General features: G+C 36.6%; 1 protein-coding gene across 2 annotated transcripts in view; it reads left to right on the forward strand.

Annotated features, from left to right (window-relative positions):
* RSF1 (remodeling and spacing factor 1) overlaps positions 1–25,481 on the forward strand; it is a 148,033-nt gene that overhangs the window by 31,050 nt on the left and 91,502 nt on the right. For both annotated transcript variants that reach the window (XM_058545533.1, XM_058545532.1), the window contains exon 2: positions 15,554–15,645. In XM_058545533.1, the coding sequence (XP_058401516.1) occupies positions 15,554–15,645 (92 nt within the window). The remainder of the gene's footprint in view (positions 1–15,553; positions 15,646–25,481) is intronic.

Here is a 25,481-nt window from a genome sequence, read left to right on the forward strand (position 1 = left end):
CTTAAAACAAAAATCATAATATATAGATGGTCTCTGACTTACAGTGGTCCTACTTAGGATTTTTCAACTTTATGATGGTGCGAAAGCGATAAGCATTCAGTAGAAACTGTAATTCAGATTTTGAATTTTACTCTTTTCTCAGGCTAGCAGTACGCAGTAAGAGACTCTCTTGTGATGCTGGGCAGCAGCAGTGAGCCGCAGCTCCCAGTCAGCCACACAATCACAAGGGTAAACAACTGATACACTTACAACCATTCTGTACCCAAACAACCATTCTGTTTTTCACTTTCAGTACAGTATTCAATAAATTACATGAGATTTTCAACACTTTATTATAAAATAGGCTTGCGTTTGATGATTTTGCCCAACCATAGGCTAATGTAAGTGTTCTGAGCATACTTAGATTAGACTAAGTTATGATGTTTGGTAGGTTAGGTGTATTAAATGCATTTTTTACTAACGATATTTTCAACTTATGATGGGTTTATCAGGATGTAACCCCATCGTAAGTGGAGGAAGATCTGTATTGTAAGTTTTACAACACAACATGGAAGTAAAATGGATGACAACTGTAGTACTAGGGATGCGAGCAGAGAAATGAAAGTACGGTGTTGTAAGGATAAAAAGTGTTCACGTTTTACATGAAGTGGGGGAATATCATTTGATGGTACACTGTGTTGAGTTAAAGATGTGTACTGTAAAACCTAGAGCAAACCACTAAATATTAAAGAAGTATGCCTAATTGGCCAATAGTGGATATTAAATGAAATGCTGAAGTATGCTCAGTTAATCCAAGAGAAGACAGGAAAAAATGGAAGAAAGGAATAAAGAAATGTTGGGTTATATAGAAAACAAGTGGTAAGACTGTAGATTTAAATCCAATTATATCAATAATTGCATTAAATATAAATAGTTTTAATCAGGGTTTGGCAAGCTCTTTTTTGAAAAGAGCCAGATGTTAAAGAATGTTTTAGGCTTTGTAGTCAATACAGTATCTCTTGAAACTGTTCAGTTCTACAATTGTAGCATGAAAATATCCATAGACATTACATAAATGAGTATAGCTGTGTTCCATTAAAACTTTATAAAATTTGAATATCGTGTTATTGTCATGTGTTACAAAATACTATTTTTCCTGATATTTTCCCCCCAACCCTTTAAAAATGTAAAACCGTTCTTATTTCACAAGCTGTACAAAAACAGGTGATAGCCTGCATTTGCCTGTGGGCCGTAGTTTGCTAACCCTTGGCCTAAACTTGCTCTCTTCGATCTAGTCACCTAGCCACCTCTGGTATTTAAGTTAAAATTAATTAAAATTAAATAAAAGACAGAGATTGTCAGAGTGGATAAAAAAGTAAGACCTAACTATATATATGCTACAAAAATCCACTTTAAATATAAAGATACAGGTTTAAAAAAAAAGGATAGAAAATTACATACTACTCAAAATTAATCGTAAGCTGGAATAGCTATACTAATATCAGAAAATGGAGACTTCAGAACAAGAAATGTTAGATGATTGGCTGAACAGATATATTCATACAATGGGATAACTACTCACATTAAAAAGAAGTAGACTGCTGATACATGCAAAACATGGGTGGATCTCAAAAACATTATGCTGAGTGAAAAAAGCCAGACAAAATGAGTACATATCGTATGATTCCATTTATATGAAACCCTAGGAAAGACAAATGTATAGTGACAGAAAGTGGATCCGTGGTTGCCTGAGGCTGGGAGTGACTGACTGACTGGGAAGGTGGTCACAAGGGAACCGTTTATTTAATCATAGTCTCTTCCATTTTGTTTTGTTTTGTTTTTGGCTTGTCTTAGTTTGTTCTCTTGTTGTGTTAGGAAGCTTACTTATACATAAAATCCGGGTTATGATTGGCCACTTGTAAGTTGATAGCATGGGTGTAGTTGATTGGGTGGCATAAATGTATATTGCCAAAATGGATATTCTATTTTACACGTTTTCTTTAGCGGTTTTAGAAATTTGTTGTCTATTTTTCTATCTGGTTCTTTAAGTATGAGCAAGAAACATATATTATTGTTTATTCATTTGCTAGTCAATTAGTTACTTGGGTTGGGAGAAGTTCATGTTTATGAAAAAGTTTTTTTTTTAAGTCCAAATCATCCATCTGTTCGTTGAACAAGTCTTTAGTGAATGTATGGTATGTGCTAGGCACTGTCCTAGGTGCTGAAGACACAGGCCTGTTTCATGTGGGATAAAGGTGATCAAACAGGCATTTATGATACAATGTGATAAGTAGAATCATTTTTGGACACCCAGCAGGGGCATTTAATCCTGATAAGATAAAAGAATAATAAAAGAATGATTTTCTAAGCAACAGTGAAACAACTCTGAGGATGAGTAGAGGTGGTTGAGGATAGAAGGTACTGCACGTGCTAAGATCTGGAGGTTAGAAACAGCATGGAATGTTTGGGAATTCTAAGAAGTTCAATAGGTGGATTTGTTGAGCCACTAAACCAAAACTAGCACCTTGTTACTCTGGACTTCTTATTATATGAGAAAGAGTAATCCCTTATTTGTAAAGCTACTCTGGTAAAGTTTTCTATTACCTGAACATATCCATAACCAGCACAATGAGACAACATTTCTAAATTGAAGTGAAGGGATGGATGAGATAACTTAGGGACAAAAGAAATGAAGTCCTAAAATAGAGCCAGCTAGGGCCTGCAGAGTTTTCCAAAAAAAGGCAAAGAAGTTAAGAGCAGAAATCAGAAAAGTGGTGTCACAGGATGGCCAGGTTTCAAGAAAGAAAATGTGGTCACTAGTGTTCCATGCTGCCAAATTAAGACAAAGACTACAGCGTCCATTTAATTTAACTTAATGGAAGTCAAATTAAGGTGGGTTGGAGCAAATGGGACAGCTGAGCAAATGGAGACGGAGTGCATAGAAGTTTTTTCAGAAGGGAAAGGGAGGAGTGTCTGTTAGATAGAGGGGACTTGATCAGACTATTAGCATGATACATGTTAGCATGATAGCCCCAAGTTGATTTTCAAAATATCTCCACAAGTCCCTTACTCTTACTTGTGTTGTTGTTTGAGGCCAGCAGCAGTTAAAAAATCCATTGAAAGTCATATATAAATGAAAATACTTGTAAATTTCGCATTTTGTGGCTTTTCAAGAGACCAAGTCTTAGAAAACCACTCTTTCTAGGAACATTTGGTTTTCTTTAAAGTGTATAAGCTTAAGCCAACACTTGTCTCGTTTTCAATTAGGTTAGATTTTATGCATGCAAGAACGAAGTATTGAGATAATGATGCTGCTTTGCCAACAGTGAGGAGGGAGGGATGGGGATGTTAGTTTTTCAACATAACTGAACAATCTCAGTGGAAAAACACTTTCAGAAACGTCATTAAGATCTCAACTATTCTGAAACTGTAGGAGAAAGAGTTCTTTAAAATGGGATGTTTTTGGGGCTGGCCTGGTGGCATAGCAGTTTAGTGTGCACGCTCCGCTTTGGTGGCCCAGGGTTCGCAGGTTGAGATCCCGGGCATGCACCGATGCACCGCTTGTCAAGCCATGCTGTGGCAGCGTCCCATATAAAGTAGAGCAAGATGGGCACGGATGTTAGCTCAGGGCTAACCTTCCTCACAAAAAAAAGGTGGGGGGGATATTTCTATGCCTTTGTGTTGTCTTGTAAACTCTTTGGACATATTTGCAGAAATTTTGGTTTGAATTTTCTTAGGATGTCTGTAGCTTTTACTTAAAAAACTAAGAGGTTGTCTTATGTTGCATTCCCCAAGAAGTAGACCCTGAGACAAAAATGTGAGTGCAAGAAGTTTATTTAGAAAGTGATGCCAGGAAGCACTAATAAAGGAGGGGTAAGGGAGACTGGGAAGGGGGAAAAAGCCAGTACAGGATGTGTTATCAAGTAAGTTACTTTATAGGCAACTGAGGCTGAATCCTCCTGTTGAGCTCTGAGAGACAGTGCAGATCATATCTCAGATTTATCCCAGCCAAGGGTCAAAGGAGCTTTTGTCAGTGACTGGTTGAGGGCTGCTCCCAGGAACGGTTAATTCCCCTGCCCTGTAGTCGGGAAAAACCCTCATCCAAAGATTTGCACATGCTTGCAGGTTGGCCTGCACTGGAATCGGAAGTGTTGAGGGGATAAAGGTAAGGTGCTGCCAGCATCTCTCACAGAGGTAACAAAATATAATTTCATTTTTTGGTTAATTGAAGATATTTAAAAATTGTTTAATTGGCTGGAAATTCTACGACATTAAGTAATTATTAATTTTTAGGTGGTAATAATAGTATTATGGTTATTTTAAAAGAGTCCTTATTCCTTAGAGAAACACAGTCAAATATTTATGGATGAAATTATGATATCTGGAATTTGCTTTAAAATAACACGTTGGGATGGAAGAAGTCTCACAGTCATATGTTGATCATTGTTGACGTGTGGTGAGGAGTTTATGGATTTTATTATACTAATTTAAATTTTAGGGTTTGTTTCAACATTTTCATAGTAAAGGTTTTTTGGTTATGTTTTTGTTTTTTTCTAAAACGTTTAGTGTTACCATTTTGCTGAGTAGAAATTTCTCTGTCTGCAGTTAAAGAAGTTCAGGGTGATATGAATTGTTAAATAACTAATATAAGACTGCCAGAAACATGTGTACTGTTTTCTTTTTCCTTAAATTCTAGATTTATCAAATGTTCACATGAACAAATCAATTTCTTTAGAAGTCTTCAGATAGAACCTTTTATTGCTTGTGTTTTACTGATATTTCAATTGAACTACTTAAAAATCACCAACATTTTATTCAGACACCCTTGTTTGCTTATTGATCATTTTTAGCAGTCAGCTGACTGGCCTCCTAATAAGGTGTCAGCATTTTGCCTTAAATAAGACATGATCACCATCTGGTGGTGAATAACAGTAACTTTGGTTTGTATATTGCTTTATGGTATATAAAGTGTTTTCATATACATTTTCTCATTTACTGAAGTAACTGTAGAAATTACAATGAACCCATTTTGTTATGCTTTCTGTCAAGATTTCAGGAAACTGTAATAGATATAGTATGTTACTGATCTAGTTATCTTTGCTTGTCAAATGACTGTTGATTAAAAGTATGATTTGATCATTTGTTAGCAAGGCATAAAGACAGCACAAATTTCATAAAGAAATGGAGTTCTGTTAATTTAAGGTCATAGTTCTGCAGAATTGTCTTTAAAAGAAACATCAAACTGATTTCATAACACCTAAAATCATGGTTTTGAATCATAAAGGCATCTTCTAGTGTGCTGTTCAAGTTTTTAAATACTATGGGGCCGACATGATGAGGATGGAAGCCTGGCACTTTGTAGAGGTCTGGTGTGAGGAAATTACTATATAGGTATTTCTTTAGTTGAATATATGGACTTCATTATTTACTCCTGTATTCAAATGTCCATGGGTGCATTCACTTCTCCCATCCCTCTCCTCAAAAGGGAGGGAAAAAAAAACAAAAAAACTGCAAAGTTGTCTTTGGTTAGTGGTATCACCTGATGGTTCACACAGTGCACTGAAACCCAAAACACTTTTGCCATCTTTTTCATCTTATCTTCCTCATCACCTTCCTGCATACTGTTAGTTCAGGTAATTTCTTTTTTGCATCTACAGGAACTCTCATTTTTTATAGCTGTCTGCAGAACTTTTTTTTTTTTTTTACTTTCCTCTCCCTCTCTCCCTGTTGCTTTCCTTCTAATTTTTTTCTTGTCCCTATTCTAGTTCATCAAATAGTTGAATGAACCAGGAACTGTGCTGGGAATACAGTGATGAGAAAGGCAGATGGATCTGGCCCTTACCTTCATGGAGCTTACATCTAAGGATGAGAGAGGAGGAAGAGGAGATAGATGATAAATAATTACAAAGTGAGACTATAAAGATAATTAAGACTGTATGATGTCAAAGAACCTGTCTTTTCTTTCTCTTTTCCTGTTTATATTTGGTTCTTGTTTTCTCTTAATTATCAGCATTTGGGGTGAATTTAAAACAATTTTTTAGCTAGTGTGCTTGATTTTTCTGCTTTCCTTAAATATTAAAATTGCAAGTTAATTTTTCCATTATTTTGTGTAACATTATGGATAAAATCAGTTCTTGTGGGGTAGCTAGGCATTTGCAACTTGGCTTGGGTTTCAGTAGGATATAGTCTCTTGCCAGGGTGAGCATTGTCTAAGGTAGTGTTTTATGTTTTGAGTAGCAGTGCTTTCTTTTGAATTCTAAAGCACAGTATTTCTCAACCCTTTTTTTCATGGTCACACCCCTAAAGAGAAAATTTTAATTTAATTTTAAATTAATTTGTCTCTAGCAAGAGAAATTAAATTCTAAAAAATAAGATTTTGTCAGACAGGGTTAAGCTGTGGAGAACCATAAACCATTATCTGAGATTTTTTGCTCCCCTCAAGGACCAGTTTTTGTCCCCTTGGGGGCAGTATTGCCCACATTGGGAATATATGCTATAGTGAACTTTGCTTTTATAATTAAAAATTTTCCAGAAAGCAATTTGGAAGTGGAGTGACTCTTTCAAAACTTTTACCTTTATAAGAATGGATTGGAAAATAGTGGTAATGATTGCACAGCATTGTGAGTGTAATTAATGCCACTGGAATGTATGCTTAAAAATGGTTAAAATGGCAAATTTTGTTACATGTATATTACCAGAATTAAAAAATTAATCATGTAATATACCAAAACCCGTTGATTTGTCTACTTTAAATGGATGAATTGTATATGTGAATTACATCTCAGTAAAGGTATTGAAAAAAAGAAAGAATGAATTGAGAGAAGTAACGTTAGTCTTTCTGTTGCCACAGCAATTATTAGCTAGATTACACTTTAGAAATGGATAATGCGTCAGAGTGGATAGGCAGGAGCAACCCAAGATCAAAACGCAGATATGGAGCTGTGCAGAAAGAGTAGCTTCATTGACTAGTTAGGTCTTCTGAACTAGTCCTCTGTCCATTTGATACTTAAAGAAACATTAGAAAGAGCCCTGGATTAGAAGGCCAGAGGTCTGAGCTCTTGCTTTGCCTCTGTTTGCTCTTGGGCAGTTCACATCATGTTTTAGTTGCTAAGTTTTCTAGTCTATCAGAAAGTGTGAATTAGATCATTACTTTCACTTCACAAATTCTAAGATCCCATGATTGACTGTTGTGTTATTATAAGATAAATAAATACCTGCTTCAATATCTAGACATAGACACTGAATATTAGAGCTGGAGGACTTTAGATCATCTGGTACAATTCTATTTATGGATGAGAAAATTATTGAGGTTTGCACCTTTCTCCTAACTCTGTCTAGTGCTTTTCATAATACACATATAATAGTTTTTAAGAATACTTAGTTGAAATACTAACTGCAGGCTTCTGAGTGAAATAAGACATGGTACAAATAAATTGGACTTTTATTAAATGTCTATGTGTATATTTTGCCTTTCTAAATTATGATAGTGATTAAACAAAAAGTTGTGGTTTCTGCTTTAAAAACTGAACAAATTAATAGGGCTCACATAGAAGGCAGATATATAGTAGTCACTTCCTCAGATTAAGATTGGTGACAGTGCTTGTTAGAAAATTTTTTAGAAATTTAGAAAATTTCTAGATTTTGCAGTTTTCCTTCAAGGCACTTCACTGCATCTGTAGTGCCACAACCTTAGTCCAAGCCATCATTATCTCTTGCCTGAAGTATGGCAGTAGCCTCCTAATTAGTTGTATTTGTCCCCCTCCAATTCATTCCTCTTAGAGCAACCAAAGTGATCTCCACACCTTTTTAAATTATGGAAAATATGAAACATACAAAAGTAAAAAGTTGTATAATGAACTTTCAGGTGCCCATCACCCAACTTTAGCACAATTGTTTAATTTTGTTTTGTCTATAACCCCATCCACCCCTGCCCCCTAGATTATTTTGAAGCAGATCATAGACACAGAATGGTCTTTCAAAATTTTAAATCAGACCATGAAACCTTTCCTAAATTCCTCCCTTGAGTTCTTGTTACACTTAGAATAAAATCTTAACTCTTTACATGGCCCCCAAGGCTTTATAAGATTTGACTTGTGATTACTTCTACAAGCAGCATCCTCTACCCTTTCTTCTTTCCAGCTACACTGGAATGGAAGCTTTTAGTTGCCTCAGGACTCTTCTTTTCTTTTTTCCTGTGAGGAAGGTCAGCCCTGAGCTGACATCTACCAGTCCTCCTCTTTTTTTTCCTGAGGAAGACTGGCCCTGGGCTAACATCCGTGCCCATTTCTCTACTTCATATAGGACGCCGCCACAGCATGGCCTGACAAGCAGTGCCTCGGTGTGCGCCCGGGATCCGAACTGGTGAACACTGGGCCGCCGCAGCAGAGCGCGTGCACCCAACCACTTGCGCCACCGGGCTAGCCCGCCTCAGGACTTTTCTGCTGGCGTTTCCTTGTGCCTGGCATGTTCTTCTCTTCATTGACTTGGTTGACTGCTTCTTTATGGTTCATCTTTGTTAGAGATCTTTCCCTGATGGTTTTACCTTATGTAAAATGTTTCCCTAAGATGTTAGCAATTGGTGCATCTAGGTGAAGGGTGTGCTGGTCTTTCAGGTTTTCACTAGCTTTGAAATTATTGGGGATAAACATGTTGGGGGAAGAATCCCTCCTCTTCCTTAAATACTGTCACTTCACTATTTCTTCCTTTTTAAATTTGTTTTGGGTCTTTCCCCCCACCCCTGATTATTAAATTGAGTAGAGAGAAAAGAGAGTAGGGAAATAGGGTCATCCCTTTGCCTCCCTCTGCCAGGATGCTGTTCCTTAAGTATAAGGAAAGAGTAACCCTTTAAAGACTGTCTGATGTGAGGGAGGCTCACATCATCTTACCCAGAGGTCTTTCCTTTCCATAAAGAAACATCTACCTTCTCCTTCAGGAAGGAGTGCTGGATTGCTGGTTATCACAGTGTCCAGTCGTGCTTATATTTGTGGTACAGTTGTCCCTGTGTATCTGCATCCGTGGATTCAACCAACCGTGGATCTAAAGGCCTACAATGGTTGCGTCTGTACAGAACATACCTAATTACCTAATGTTCTGAAAATGAGACTACTTTTTTCTTGTCATTATTCCCTACGCAATACAGTATTACAACTATTTACATAGCATTTACATTGTATTCGGTAATATAAGTACTCTAGAGATGATTTAAAGACTACAGGAGGATGTATATAGGTTATATGCAAATACTACGCCATTTTATATAAGGGACTTGATCATCTGTGGATTTTGGTATCCGTAGGGTTCCGGGAAGCAATCGCCCACGGATACTGAGGGACAACCGTACACAGATTACTTTATTTGCTGCACAGACATTTTCACAGGTTTTTTGTGTGTGTGTGAGGAAGATCAGCCCAGATCCGATGCCAATCCTCCTCTTTTTTGCTGAGGAAGACTGGCCCTGGGCTAACATCTGTGCCCATCTCCCTCTACTTTATATGGGATGCCGCCACAGCATGGCTTGACTAGCAGTGCGTTGGTGTGCCTGCGCGTCTGGGATCCGAACCTGCGAACCCCGGCCGCTGAAGCAGAGCGTGTGCCCTTAAGCACTACCCCACCGGGCTGGCCCCGACATTTTCACAGTTTTGATTCTGAAATAATCTAAGCCATGTTTGGTGTGTTTCATATTGTGAATATGATTCTAAATGAAACTCAAAAAGCCTAAAGTAGAAGAGCAGATACCGCATGGTTTCTCTGCCTGCAAAACAACTGTTGGATTTATTTTTTTCCGAAATGGTAATAAGCTGAGTTGAGCGATTATTTATATTATACTTAGCTGGCATCTCTGAAGTATAGCTTTTCAGATAGTGGCCTAAGTTACAGTTCATAATTGTGAGCCATTTCTTTGCTTTTCAGAAAACTTTAGGATGGTTGATTAAATGAACTCTTTGAAGATAAGATATATAAATACAGACAGTTATTTCAAGGATCAAGTGGGCTCTGGGACTGTTTTCATTATTGCTAAAACTGTGCTCCCCTAACAGAGTTTAGAAAAACTGGGCAGTAAGGAAAAGCTTATTGTATGCTTATCTTTCTCTCACTGTGTCTGAAATCAGTGTTCTTTTATCAATCCATAAAATCTACTGTTTATGTGACTCTAAGTGTATCTCTGCTTATAAGCTAGAGGAAGTTTAAGTAAAAGACTTTACTGAGAAATGAGTAGAATTATGTCACTTAGTTATTGTGAGCTGCTGTAAATTTCTGCCATTCAAAAAGCAGAATCGTGAGTAACAAGACTAGAATTGCAGAAGCAGCAGTCTTAAGGCTTGGTGCTGGATAGATGCTTAGAAAAATGTCAACATATAGAGAATCTTTGGGTGATTGGATCAGTAGTGCAGTCTGGGATTCTACCACTTTCTGCCGCTTCATACATGCATCATCCTGGCAACCCTTCCTGAATTCACACAGCCCCTGACCTTTTCTTCTCCTTCAGAATCTTTCATCTCCTGAGGCCTTATGAACGAAACGGGTCTGTTAAAGGTTATATATCAAATCTATCATGTGAAAAGGTAGAGATCTTGGTTTAATTGGAACAAAACCTATTATTTTTCAGAATGACGTGAAGTTGGTTAATAGATAATTCTTTAGAATGAAGTTAATAATTACCTAAAGTTCTGAAAATGAGAGTACTTCGAAAATGTTCCAGGGGATAAATAAGTGAATTTACAGGTTGTCAGTGCATGTTTTGGAAAAGGATCATGTTTTAAAAATATGATTGATAATTTACAGCTGCACTGTCCAGAATCGTAGGCACTTGCCATGTGTGGCTATTTAAATTTAAATTAATTAAAAATAAATAAAATTAAAAGTTTAGTTCCTCAGTTTTAAATCGTGGGTTATAAATTGTAGTTTTAAATATGCCAGCTCTATATGTTCCAGTACAGTAGCCACTAGCCTTATGTGGCTCTTGAGCACTTGAAATATGGCTAGTGTGAATTGAGATGTGCTTTAAGTATAAAATGCACATTGTTTTGAGTATGTAGTACAAAAAAAATGATGTAAAATGGATAAAGGGGGAGTCAGAAGGCACAAACTCCCAGTTATAAAATAAATAAGTCTTGGCAATGTAATGTACAAATGGTGACTACAGTTAATATACTATACTATATTGCATATTTGAAAGTTGCTAAAAGAGTAGGTCTTAAAAGTTCTCATCACAAGACAAGAAAATTTTTGTAACTATGTAAGATGACAGATGTTAACTAGACTTATTGTGGTGATCATTTTGCAATGTATACAAATATTGAATCATGTTGTACATCTGAAACTAATATAATGTTATATGTCAATTATACCTCAATTAAAAAATAACCATCATGTAAACAAAAGTAAAATATCTGAAATTTTAAATACTGATTGTATCTTGAAATAACGGGATATATAGTGTTAAATAAAATATATTATTAAAATTAATTTTGACCTCTTTTTTACTCTTATGAATGAACTATAAAATTTGAAATTATTTGGCTCATCTTAAATATTTCGATTGGACAGTCCATGCAAGAGCCAGTGCTCTAAGAAGCAAATCAAGTAATATGTAATCTGTTTCTACATGCCTAAATCAACGGCTACATTTGGAAAGTGGGATGAAAAGCATTTATTATATATATTTATTTTTGTCCTCTTGGATTTTTAAAAATAGCACCAATTGTACAAAATTTTTTGTGATTTCATATATCTATATGATATGGAGGACATGCATAAAACACTGGTGTAAAGCTTTTAGCTGACTACTAAATAAGTAGACACTATAAGTAGACTACTAGATAACAAGACAGTATGAATACTATGGGCGTTCCAAGGACAAAGATGTTGCTGGAATCATCAGAAAACTATCACAGAGACTTTTGGGACTTTTTATTGACCAGACATTAAAAGATGAATATGATTCAAGTGGGCAGAAAACAGTAAGTTGGAGGGTCTGAAGAAAGCCCAGACAGGTAGTGGACTGGGTATGCTTAGTGGGTAGTGAACAAGCTAGAATGATTTGAATCAAGGATTACATTGTAGAACTGAGAGAGAGAGGGACTCTGAGGCTAGGCTTAGAAATCTGGATGAGTTTATATGGGTATTTAGGAGCCATAAAAGATATTTATGAACTTGGAAGTGACATCAGAGCAGCATTTTGGAAGATTGGTTTGGTTACAGGAGATTGTCTGTAGCTATTTTTCTTAAGTAAGAAGGTACAGTAATATCTTAGAGGAACTGGGGGACATAGAGAGCAGGTTTGAGATGTAGGAAGGCAAGATTCAAGAAGTCTTGAATCATCGAGTCTACTGTTTGGGGAAAGAAGAAAAGGAGCCGCTGAAACTGACCTTGGTTCCACAAGTATCACCAAAGAAGTAAAAATAAAGGTGTTTTAGCTTTATATAATGTCTTGCAGTTGTAAAACTGTAAGATAGACGATACAACCCTTTATTATAGATGAGGAATTTGAGATTCAGTGTTTAAAGAACCTGACCGGAATCATGGGCTCCTTGTATTAAGTGGTGGAGCTGAGAATTGAGCCCAGGGCTTTTTCATCCTACTGTATTGTCATTGGCATCTACTCAGTTGTCTAAGCCAGTGCCTCAGGTTTTCTGGACTCTCTCTCTGTCGCTTTGCATAACCAGTCAATCACTAAATTTTATTGTTTGTTTCCTAAACATTTCTCAGATTTTCCCACTTCTCTCTGTACAACCTCTACCTTAGTTCAGGTTACTCTCATCTTTCTGGATTGATATTTTCCTGAATTTACATGTAATCTCTGCCCTGCACCCCACCTCCTAAAACAAACAAGCAAATAAAAGCAGTCTGTTTTCCTACAATTCAGTCATTGAGATCTTTCTGAATTGCAGAGCACTCTCTTGCCTAAACTTTTATTTATTTATTTATTTATTTATTTATTTATTTATTTATTTATTTATTTATTTATTTATTTAAAGATTTTATTTATTTATTTATTTTCCCCCCAAAGCCCCAGTAGATAGTTGTATGTCATAGCTGCACATCCTTCTAGTTGCTGTACGTGGGACGCGGCCTCAGCATGGCCGGAGAAGCGGTGCGTCGGTGCGTGCCAGGGATCTGAACCCGGGCCACCAGCAGTGGAGCGCGCGCACCCAACCGCTAAGCCACGGGGCCGGCCCAAAACTTTTAAATAAAATGTAAACTTCTTAGCCTGGCCTTATAAGGCTCTTCATGATTATGCTGTTTTTCTGTGTCCATTCCTCCAGTTCCACAATCACTTTGTTTTTCAGCCTTTTGCATCTGCTGTTACTTCTGTAAGCGATGTCGTTCCCGGCTTTTCTCCACTCCACACTCAATCCCATGCTTCAGGTCTCGGCTTAGTATAATTGTCTTATTTACTTGTCTATACTCACCCCTCCTATGCTGTTCCCCCTTACCTCCAGCTCACCCACTGTCTACCCCTCTAAGAAGACTCGCTTAAGTAAGCTCATTAAGGGCAGAGACGATTTCTTGCTTACTAATAATGGACCCACAGAAATTTGTTGAATGGGTAAATATATTTTTATACTTGAGGGTCATTTCAAGTTAGAAGTAGCTTTAGTAGACAATAAAAAATCTGAAAGAATGACTGAAAAAAATTACTCTATCATTTCCCAACTTGTTTTTTGGAGCACTTGTATCCTACAAGATATGGTGTGTTTCACAAAAAAAGATTCCATGATCAAATATGTTATAGAATGCTGCAGATTGTATCCCTGTGTTGGATATTCACAGTGCACATAAGACCAATCAATAAAGGCTTCAAGAAGTTCTGTGGTGAAAAAACGACTTTTTGTTTTCATCTGGCATTTTCCTAATATATTTGATTATAGAACCTTTTTAGATAGTATGCCTATAATTTCTCTTAGGTTACTAGTGGTATTTGGTATTTGGGAAATGCTAAATTTGACAGGCATGTGCATGTCTTATTTCCCTCATGTCTAATTAATATAATTAAACAACATAATCAGATCATGCCCAAGGGATATTTGAGGGAACTTTGGTTGTTTACAGTTAGAATAGAGAACCTGAGGGAAGATATAGCAATCTTCAAATATTTGAAGGTTCTAGTAGGAGAAGAATTGAAAGTATTGTCTTTTTTGTGTGTGTGTGAGGAAGATCAGCCCTGAGCTAACATCCGTGCTAATCCTCCTCTTTTTGCTGAGGAAGACCGGCTCTGAGCTAACATCTATTGCCAATCCTCCTCCTTTTTTTCCCCCAAAGCCCCAGTAGATAGTTGTATGTCATAGTTGCACATCCTTCTAGTTGCTGTATGTGGGACGTGACCTCAGCATGGCTGGAGAAGCGGTGCGTTGGTGCGCGCCTGGGATCTGAACCTGGGCTGCCAGTAACAGAGCGCAAGCACTTAACCGCTAAGCCACGGGGCCGTCCCAAAAGTATTGTCTTTCAAACTAGAGATTAAGAGCAAAAACCAGAGGAGGAAGGTGTACAAAGGCAGATTTTGACTTCTTGTTAGGGTTACTTTCTAATAATCAGAACTTTTGAAGGTAAGTAAATTTTCTATCCCTGGAGGTTCTCAAGCAAACATCTATAGGGATGCTGTAGAGGACTTGAGCACGTTAAATAAGGGCTAGATTGGAAGAATAGTTTCCTGAAACAATTTGAAAACCATTAGCCTGTATTTCTGAAATATCCATCAACTTGGCATTTATATTCCTTGATTTCCTTTCTAATTCTGTGAATCTATGTCTTGGTCTGCAATCTCAGTAAAGAAACCAATTATGTGTTTTGAGAAACAGAGTAGAAATTTTAGTTGTATAGTTAAGCACTTGATTTTTTTTTTTATAGACTTTATGTTCTAGAGCAGTTTTAGATTCACAGAAAAATTAAGCACAAGGTATAGAGAATTCACATAGACTCTCTTTTCCCACACATGCACAGCCTCGCCAGCATCTGCGCACCACCACCACCCTGGTACATTGGTTACAGTTGATGAACCTACACTGACACATCAACATTGGTTACAGTTGATGAACCTACGCTGACACATCATTATCACCCAGAAGTCTGCTGTTTATGTTAGAGTTCACTCTTACTTGATGGTGTTTTGAAAGAAAACATGAATATTCCTCCTCATCTTTAAGAAAGTGGTTTTCAGTTATTTCTTGCCCTAGTTTAGTGTGTGTGTGGAAGACCAGCCCTGAGCTAACATCTGTTGCCAATCCTCCTGTTTTTGCTGAGGTAGACTGGCCCTGGGCTAACGTCCGTGCTCATCTTCTTCTCCTTTATATGGTACGCTGCCACAGCATGGCTTGACAAGTGGTGTGTCATGGGCACCTGGAATCCGAACCTGTGAGCCCTGGCCGCCGCAGCGGAGTGCGCACACTTAACCACTGCGCCACTGGGCTGGCCCCTGTTTAGTCTTTTCTGATTGAGAGGTCTAACTGATAGCTAAAATGAATGTTATCTATTTTGAAAAAGTATTCAGCATTGGGGAAAGTTCATTTTTTTATAGTCTTAAATGTTGATAAATGTTTTATTTTGCTGGCTAACATTATTTTTTCTTGCTTTGAAGTACCAAAAGAATTGGTGGAGCTCCATTTGAAGTTGATGAGGAAGATTGGCAAATCTGTTACAGCAGACAGATGGGAGAAATATTTGATCAAGGTACAAATTTGTAAATTACCTTCTCTATTACTGAAATATTACTGTAGCATAAATTGATGTTATGTTTCATAATATGCTTAACTTTTAAAATAGTCTACTAAAAGTTATAGAATGTGACTCAGAAATCCATATGATTACTGTCAGTATGTGATTCTCTTTTGCAGCTACTAAGCAATAGTCTTGAGTTCTAAAGTTAGATTTTGGAAGTGTTATGTCTCTCTTGTGCCTAACACTGTGCTCAAGACCTTTCATGTCTTCTCTCATTTAATCCTTAAGATCATCTCAATCAAATCAAGTAAGATACAGATAAGGCCCAAGAAAGTTGTTGGTTTTCCTTGAGATCACACAGCACGTGTAGGCAGAACCAGAATTTGTCTCTTACTTACAAGGTGAGGTGTGCAGAGACCTTTAGGTCAATATGAGAGACTTCTAGGTTATCAAGAGGGCCAAACCTATCCTTAATGAGAACAAGCTGGGTAATGAGAAAATGATTGCTTTAGGGTAAACCCTATTACAGGCAAGACCATTCAGGAAAAATTGTTTGGAATTGCATCCAAACTTTGAGAGCCACACAATTTTAACATGCTAGAATATTAGGTTGTATTTTTAGGTGATTGAAAAACTATGTAATTTTATTGTCTTCTTTTAAAAAATATGTATGTTTATAGATACCTATATTTTCATATCTGCCTTTTTTGGGGAGGAGGAATGTGTGTGATTATAAAGTGCTGTGAAAAGAGGAACCATCAGGGAACAAGAGTTGCTTGTTTTTATTATGAAAATCACATATGCTGTTCCAGTTATCTTTGCTGTAAAACACACCACTCCAAATTAAGTGACATAAAACAATAATCATTTTAATCAGCTCACTGATTCTCTGGGTCAGGTATTTGGAAAGGTCACTTTTACTATACTCTGTTGGTTGAAGCAGCCACAATTCTGCCCAGATTCAAGTAGAGACCCTGAACTCTCAATGGTAGGAGTGTCTTAACTTTTGAAAAACCCAGTGTGAAATATGTTCCAATATTTTTGCACGAGTTTGAAGCACTGCAGAGTTGGCTCAGCATTTGAAAACTTTGATGCTATGTGATTTTCTAAAAGCCTGATTAACTAATGTTTAATTAAATCTCTGAAATATATTAAACTGGGATTGATAAATGAGTAAATTTTTAACTATTCAAAGTGCTTTTTAAAATACCAGTGAAGTTTCTGTTTTGCTTTTAACAAAATATTTATTAATGATTAAGAATCAAGGTTCTAGAGCTTAAAAAGAGATACTTGAATTTCAGGACACTCATTTTATTTTTCCTTTTCTTTTTTTCATTCTTTTTCAGTTATTTTATTGAGGTTCAGGACACTGATTTTAACATAACATTTTAAAGGGTGTAGTTTCTTGTGAATAAATCCATTTATTAAAGTGAGGTTGTTTTTTTGTTTTTTTACATGTTCTGAGAATTGAGGTAGAAATATCTTGTGTACTAATCCCAGCTCTACTATTAACAAACTTGAGGACCATGGATAATCTGCTTTGCCCCTTATATCTCAGTTTCTTCATAAAATGTGAGAAATGGGATGAGATCACTTCATAAACCCCTTTAATTTTATGGTCACAACCACAGGTTCTAGCTCAGTTTTTAAAAATTGAGATAGATTCACATAATAAAAAATTTGCCCTTTGAAAGTATACAATTCAGTGTTTTTCAGTATATTCACAAGGTTGTACAACCATCATGCACTGTCTAAAGCAGAACATTTCATCTCCCCAAAAAGAAACCTCATACCCAGTAGCAGTCCCACCCCTGCCCCCGCCCCAAGTCCTTAGCGACCACTAATCTATTTTCTTTCCTTTTTTTTTTTTTTTTTTTGTGAGATCAGCCCTGTGCTAACATCTGCCAATCCTCCTCTTTTTTTGCTGAGGAAGACTGGCCCTGGGCTAACATCCATGCCCATCTTCCTCCACTTTATATGGGATTCTGCCACAGCATGGCTCGACAAGCGATGTGTCGGTGTGCGCCCGGGATCCGAACCAGCGAACCCCGGGCTGCTGCAGCAGAGCTCGTGCACTTAACCGCTTGCGCCACCGGGCCGGCCCCACTAATCTATTTTCTGGCTCTATGGATTTACCTATTCTGGATTTTTCGTATAAATAGAATCATAGAATGTATGGACGTTTGTATCTGACTTCTTTTACTTAGGGTAATGATTTCAGGGTTCATCCATGTTGTAGCATATATCAGAAGTTTGTTCCTTTTTATGCCTGAATAATATTCCATTGTATGGATAATATCACATTTTATTTATCCACTTATCAGTTTATGATATTTGGCTTGTTTCCATTTTTTGGCTATTGTGAATAGTGCTACTATGAACATTTGTATACAGGTTTTTGGATAGACATATGATTTCATTTCTTTTGAGTATATATCTAGAGTAGAATTGCTGGGTCATAAGGTAATTCTATAGGAGCCGCCAGACTATTTCCAAAGCAGCTGCACCATTTTACATTTCCACTAGAAGTGCGTGAGGGTACAAATTTTCCACATCTCTCCTCATCAACCCTTATTATATTAATAGATTGATTGATTGGTTGATTTTAACCATCCTAGTGGGTGTAGAGTGTTACCTCATTGTGGTTTTGATTTGCATTTGCCTTATGACTAAATGATGTTGAGCATTCTTTACATGTGCTTGTTGGTCTTTGTATATCTTCTTTGGAAAAATGTTTATATCCTTGTCCATTTTTTTATTGTTTTTTCGTTGTTGAGTTTTAAGAGTTCTTTGTCTATTCTGGATACTAGACCCTTACCAGCTATATGATTTGCAAATATTTTCTCCCATTCTGTGTGTTGTCTTTTCACTTGCTGTGTAATGTCCCTTGATGCATGAAAGTTTTAATTTTGATGAAGTCCAATTTATTTTTTTCTTTTGTGGCTAGTGCTTTGGTGTCATATATGAGAAACCATTGCCCAACCCAAGGTCATGAAAATTTAATCCTATATTTTCTTCTAAAATTTTTGTAGTTTTAGCTCTTACATTAGATCTATGATTCATTTTAAGTTTATTTTTGTATGTGCTGTGAGATAGGGGTCCAACTACATTCTTTGGCATGTGGATATCCAATTGTTGCATTACCATTTTTTGAAAAGACTATTCTTTCCCCCTTTGGATTGCCTTGACATCCTTGTAGAAAGTCAGTTGACCATAAATGTGAGGGTTTATTTCTGAAGTCTTTATTCTCTTGAGTTATATGTTGTTATTTATTCAGGTACCATATTGTCTTGATTACTGTAGCTTTGTGGTAAATTTTGAAATTGTTCATCTTTTACAAGACTGTTTTGGCTATTCTGCACCACTTTTATTTACTTATGAGTTTGAGGATCAGTTTGTCAATTTTTGCAAAAATGCCAGCTGGGATTTGGATAGAGATTGTGTGTAATATGTAGATAAATTTGGGGAGTATTGGCTTCTTAACAAAAGTAAATCTTTTGATCCATGAAAATAGGATGTCTTCAAAATATTTAGATTTTTAATTTCTTTCAAAAATGTTTTGTAGTTTTCTGAGTCCAGTCTTACACTTCTTTTGTTCAACTTATTCCTTAGTATTTTGTTCTTTTTGATGCTGTTGTAAATGGAATTGTTTTCTTAATATCATTTTCAGATTATTCATTGCTAGTGTGTAGGAATATATCTAATTTTTGTATATTGGTCTTGTATCTTGCAACTTTGCCAAACCCGTTTATTAGCTCAAATAGGTTTTTGTGGATTCTTAGGATTTTCTATATACAAGGTGGTGTCTTCTGCAAACATAAATGCTTTTAACTTTCGCCTTTCCAATCTGGATGCTCTTTCTTTTTCTTGCATAGTTGCTCTCACTAGGACCTCTCATACACTGTTGAATGGAAATGGTGAGAACAGACATCCTCATCATGTTCCTGATTCTAGGGGGAAAATTTTCAGTCTTTCAGCATTTAGTGTGATGTTAGCCAAGAGGTTTTCATAGATCCTTTTTCAGGTTGAGGAAATTCTCTTCTTTTCCTAGTTTATTGAGTATTTTTATCATGAAAGTTGTTGGATTTTGTCAAATGGTTTTTTTTGCATCTATTGAGATAACCATGTAGATTCTGTCCTTTATTCTATTAATATGGTGTATTACATTGATTAGTTTTTATATGTTGAAACCTTGCAATCCTGCAATCAATCCCACTTGGTCCTGGTCCATAATTCTTTTTACATGTTGCTAGATTTGGTTTGTTAATTTATTTTTGAAGATTTTTGTGCCTATATGCATAAGGGATAATTGTCTGTTTTCATGAGCTGTGTTTGTCTGGTTTTGGTATCTGGGTAATACTGGCCTCATAGGATGAGTAGTTAGTGTTTTCCCCTCTTTTATTTTTTTACAAGTGTTTGTAAAGTATTAGTGTTAATTCTTCAAATATTTATTAGAATTTAGCAGTGAAGCCATCTGGGCTTTGGCCTTTCTTTGTTGGAAAATTGTTTTGTTTCTTTACTCAATCTTTTTATTTGTCATAGGTCTATTCATATTTATATTTTTCCTTGAATCAATTTCAGTAGTTTATGTTTTTCTAGGAAATTGTCCGTTTTATCTAGCTTATCTAGTTTATTGGCGTAGTTGTTCATAGTATTCACTTATAATCCTTTTTATGTAAATTCAGTAGTAATGTCCCCTCTTTCTTTCCTCATTTTACTAATTCGAGTGTTCTGTTTTTTTCTTGGTCAGTGTAGCTAGAGGTTTGTCAATTGCGTTGATCTTTTTAAGAACCAACTTCTGGTTTTGTTGAATTTCTCTATTGTTTTTCTATTTGATTATTTTCTTCCTTCTACTTGCTTTGGGTTTAGTGTGCTCTTCTCTAGTATCTTAAGGTGGAAGTTTAGGTTAATAATTTTAGATCTTCCTCTTTTTTAATATAGGCATTTTCAGATATTATATTCCATCTAATCCCTGCTTTCGCTTCAGTCCATAAATTGGTATGTTGGATTTCATTTTCATTCATCTCAAAGTAGTTTCTCTTTTCCCTTGTGATTTCTTCTTTGACACTTTGGTTGTTTAATATTATGTTGTTTAATATCCACGTATTTATGAATTTCTCCAATTTTTTCCTGTTACTGATTTCTAATTTCATTCCATTATGTAGGAGAACATACTTTGTATGATTTTGATCCCATTAGTTTTGTTGAGATTTGTTTTATGGCCTCATTTAACATATTTTAGGTCCTTCTTCAATATTAAAAAATAATTTTTCTACTTAGGTATTTATTGAGATTTGCTAATTTCATATTTATATTTACTGTCCTTTTTTCTGATTTTTAAGACTTTGATACTCTATAAGTAAAATTTATACACACACACACACACCCCCATGTATAGATGCATATTTTCCCCTTATCCTTTTTGACATGCTAAACTCTCTACTATTTCATTAAAGAACTATAAACTCTCCCTTAACTCTTTATTTCCCTTCAGCTGCCACTCATACTCATTTCTTCACCTTTGTATTAGTTAATCTGATGCTTTCATGACAAATCACCCCAAAACATAGCAGCTTAAAATAATGAACATCAAACATTGATCATCTCACAGTTTTTGTGTGTTAGGAATCTGAACGTGGCCTAGCTGGGTACCGCTGGCTGGAGTCAAGCTGTCAGCCTGGCTTTCAGTCTCATCTGAAGGCTCAGCTGGGGGGAGATCTGCTTCCAAACTCAATCACATGGCTGTTGACAGGATTCAGTTCCTTGTCGTGGCTTCTCCATAAGGCAGCTCACAACATTGCAGCTCCATAGGGCAGCTTACAAGATTGCAACCAAGCCAGTGAGTAAGAGAGAGCACCTAAGACAGAAGTCATGCCTTTTTGTAACCAAATTTTAGAAATGACACACTATCACTTTTGCCATATTCTGTGTTTTAGAATGAAATCACTAGATTTGGCTCAAAACCAAGGCAGGGGTTCGGTGAGGGAAAGGAATCACATAAGGGCAACGAATACCAGGAGGTAAAGATCGTTATGGGCCACCTAGAAGCTGTCTGTCTTACTTATATAGCCAAACGTCTTGAAATTATTTTTTTTGTGCTATTCTGTTTCTTTGCCTCCTATTCACTCCTCAGTCCGTTGAGATTTTTCTTCTCTGTATCATTCCATTCCAATAAAATTTCTTTTACAGCACAAGGGTGTGAAGTCTCCTTATTGTTAAATTCAAATGATGCTTTTATTCCATATTTTCACAATTTCTCTAGTTGTTCTTTCCTTGAAACACTCTCTTCTTTTGGCTTTTTTCTTGCAACACTTTGCTGATTTTCCTTCTACCGCGCTCTTTTCCAGGTATTTCTTTTTGTCTAAGCTCCTAAAAGTTTTTGTACTGCAGTGCTTTGCTCTAGACCCTCCTCTAGTTTTATTTTATACACTCTCCCTAGATGGTCTTCTTTACTCCCATGACTTTAAACTGCATATGCTAACGATTCATATTTTCATCCTGAATCTTCTTAGTTCCAAGGCCAGTATACTCAACTACATATTGAACATCTTTACTCAAAAAATAAAGTGAATCTATATTAGAGTAGAGACTAAACTACTATAACAAAGAGACTCCAAAATGTAATTGCTTAAATAAGCAATAAATTTATTTCTCTCCATCATAATAATCTGACTGGTCTAGACTCTTGGGACACCTCTGTTCCATGCTGTTATTCAAGGATCCAAGATCCTTGTATTTTATTGTTCTCCCCTAGGGCATTTTGCTTTTTTGTGTTGTAGAATGGACTTCAGCTGCAGGATAGGGAAAGAAAGTCCAGAACAAGCAATTTTGTTTTAAGAAGTGAAACAGAAGTTACATACATTACTTCTGTTGTTCCATTAGTAAGAACACAGGCACACGATCATACCTATTTGTAAAGGAGGTTAGAAAATGTCAGCTCTTCCTGAGTGGCCATAAGCTTAGGAAAATGGGATGGGGGTTGCAGATTTGTGTGAGAAATATTTGATTCCCTTTGGGAAGAGTATACATTCCCATGCTGGTGAATTCAGACATGGTATGTGTGTTGGTTTTGGTCAGTGAAATGCAAGGAAAAGTGATATTTACAGTTTGGGGCAGAAGCTTTAAGAACAGTGTGTATTCTCCATGTTCTCTGTTCACTTTGCTGTGATGACTGATACTTTTTTAGGTAAATGCTGCTCGTTTTGAGGTGAAGATGATATGTAGCAGAGCCACTGCCAACCTGTCATCAACATGTAGTATACCCCAGGAATAAACTTTTGTTGCTGTAAACCTAGGGCGTGGCAAACTATTTCTTAAAGGCTTGTGGTCGTTAAAGTCTCTGTCACAACTACAGACAGTTTCTAAATGAATGGATATGGCTGTGTTCCAATAAAACTTTATTTACAAAATCAAGCACTCATTCTGTGGGCCATAGTTTGCCAAGCACTATTGTAAACCATTGAAATTTGGGGGTCATTTGTTACTGCAGCACAACCTAGACTACCCTGACTAATACCCTTGGTTAAATAGCACCAATACCCCCACCTACTAAAAATCTAAGTATCATCCTTGACTCCTTTCTCATTTCCCAAACTAAATCCTGATCTTTCTTTCTCTTTGAGCTCTTAATTTAGCAGATGAAGATATTAAGACCCAAAGAGCAATACTTATTCTTGGCCATGTATCCAAGTTAGTAGAAGGAGCACCAGAACTTGGATAGATCTGCTGTTACTTTTATAGTATTTTTTTGTAACCTAGAGTTTTTTGTTCCTTGTCTTGGTACATGGTACTACTATCTATTCAGTCATTAAAACAGAAAACTTCTGGTCATTCTGGACTTCTCTTTTGTCCTTCACATCTAGTATATAACCAAGCCCTGATTGATTTAGCCTCCCTAATCGCAACTCAGTCTACTCAGCCCTCATTGTCCCTACCCTAGTTGAGGCCGTTGTCTCTCACTTGGATTACTGTGGGAAACTCCAGATTGGTTTTCCTGACTCTGGTACAGTTACTACAATTATAATGATAAACTGAAAATCAGTGATCTTTCTCCTCTGCTCTAAGCTCTTTTTTTTTTTTTTTTCCTGAGGAAGATCAGCCTTGAGCTAACATCCATGCTAACCCTCCTCTTTTTGCTGAGGAAGACCGGCTCTGAGCTAGCATCTATTGCCAATCCTCCTCCTTTTTTTCCCCCAAAGCCCCAGTAGATAGTTGTATGTCATAGCTGCACATCCTTCTAGTTGCTGTATGTGGGACATGGCCTCAGCATGGCCGGAGAAGCGGTGCGTCGGTGCGCACCTGAGATCCGAACCCGGGCCGCCAGTAGCGGATCACGCGCACTTAACCACTAAGCCACGGGGCCGGCCCTGCTCTAAGCTCTTAATGAACGAGTCTTTGTTGTTTTCTGAGTGGAAAATAAATGTTTTAACATGGCCACAAAGTTGTTGATGTGATGGTCGCTTCTTTTTTCTCTGGGGTCTTTTCTTGCTATTCTCTCTATCTGCCTCATCAATATATACTATATTCTACCATACAGAACTGTTTTTGATTTCTAGAATGGTCATGCTATTTTTGGCTCCTTGGTTCTTTCTGTATGACTAAAGTAGGCCTTGCCTTTGAGTCTTCCACCACTGTCTTAATATATCACCTTGTTTTATTTCCTTCATAGTATTTATCATTCTCTAAAATCACCATGTTTACTTTTTAAGTCTGTGTCCTCCACAGAATCAAAGCTCTGTAACGGCAAGGATTTCTGTCAATCTTTATTACATTTTTAGCACCTGAACCAGTGCCTAATGCTTATCTGTTGCTCAAATGTTTGTTGAATCAATAAATGGATGAATGAATGAACACTTTCCTCGCAGAAGCCCTGTGTGTGCGTGTCTCAGTGTCTCACACCCTCTTAATCCCCTGTCACTTAGTGTGTTCTGATATTCAGTGTTTCCATAGTAGTTAGTAGTTGTCCTCCACCAGTCGTTTCTTTCTGAGCATATAGTACTTGGCTACTATAGTAAAATAGTATACACTGTTTTGTAATTGTCCATTTATCTTCTTGTATTTGCCCCCCTGCTCCCGCTCCACACACGTCCACACTAAAATGCAAGTTCTCTGAGGTTAGGGAGGTATCCCTATTTTTCAGCGTTTTCATCTAATATTATGCCTAGCTCTTGGTAGGTGCTCAAACATCTTAAATGCATATGTGTATCAGATATCAATTTTTAGTGCCCATTATTTTAGGTCTTTCTAAGAATAATTTCATAGATACTTTTAGCTTTTTTTGATGCCAGCAAAATTTTAAAACATTTGTTTTAAAGAATCCCATTGTTCCTAATTTAGGTGGCCCTAAGGTCTAGGTTAGAAAAACTAAGGTTGACAGATAACTACACTGCTTATAATTATGTCTCACGTGCCTCTTTGGACTAACTTGTAGTCTTTGAGAGTTAGAGACAGCTCTTGAATTTCCTCAGGTTGGAGGACCTTGTATTGTTAAGGAAGTGAGGTTGGTGAAAAGGTTTCCCACAACCTCTTTTTATTTTTAATATTAAAAAATGTAAAATGCATGGATAAAAACCAAGAATAATATAATATACATATTCCTACCACTCAGAATTAATGCTTTTCTGTTTCATTAGTTTCTTTCACATTTTTGCTAACTTCGATTGGGTAGTACTTTTCATGAAATTTAAAACCTGTCCTGTTTTATCATTATTTTTTGGCAAATGTTTCAAATTTTAATTATAGTAGTGAACATATACATTGTCTCTTAATTCATAAAGCACTGTCGTACTGCATAAAAGTCAGTTTTATTTCGCAGCACTAAGCAATTAGCTTTTACAGACTGTATGACA

Source organism: Diceros bicornis, chromosome 7, assembly GCF_020826845.1.
Source record: "Diceros bicornis minor isolate mBicDic1 chromosome 7, mDicBic1.mat.cur, whole genome shotgun sequence".
NCBI classification, from domain to species: Eukaryota; Metazoa; Chordata; class Mammalia; order Perissodactyla; family Rhinocerotidae; genus Diceros; species Diceros bicornis.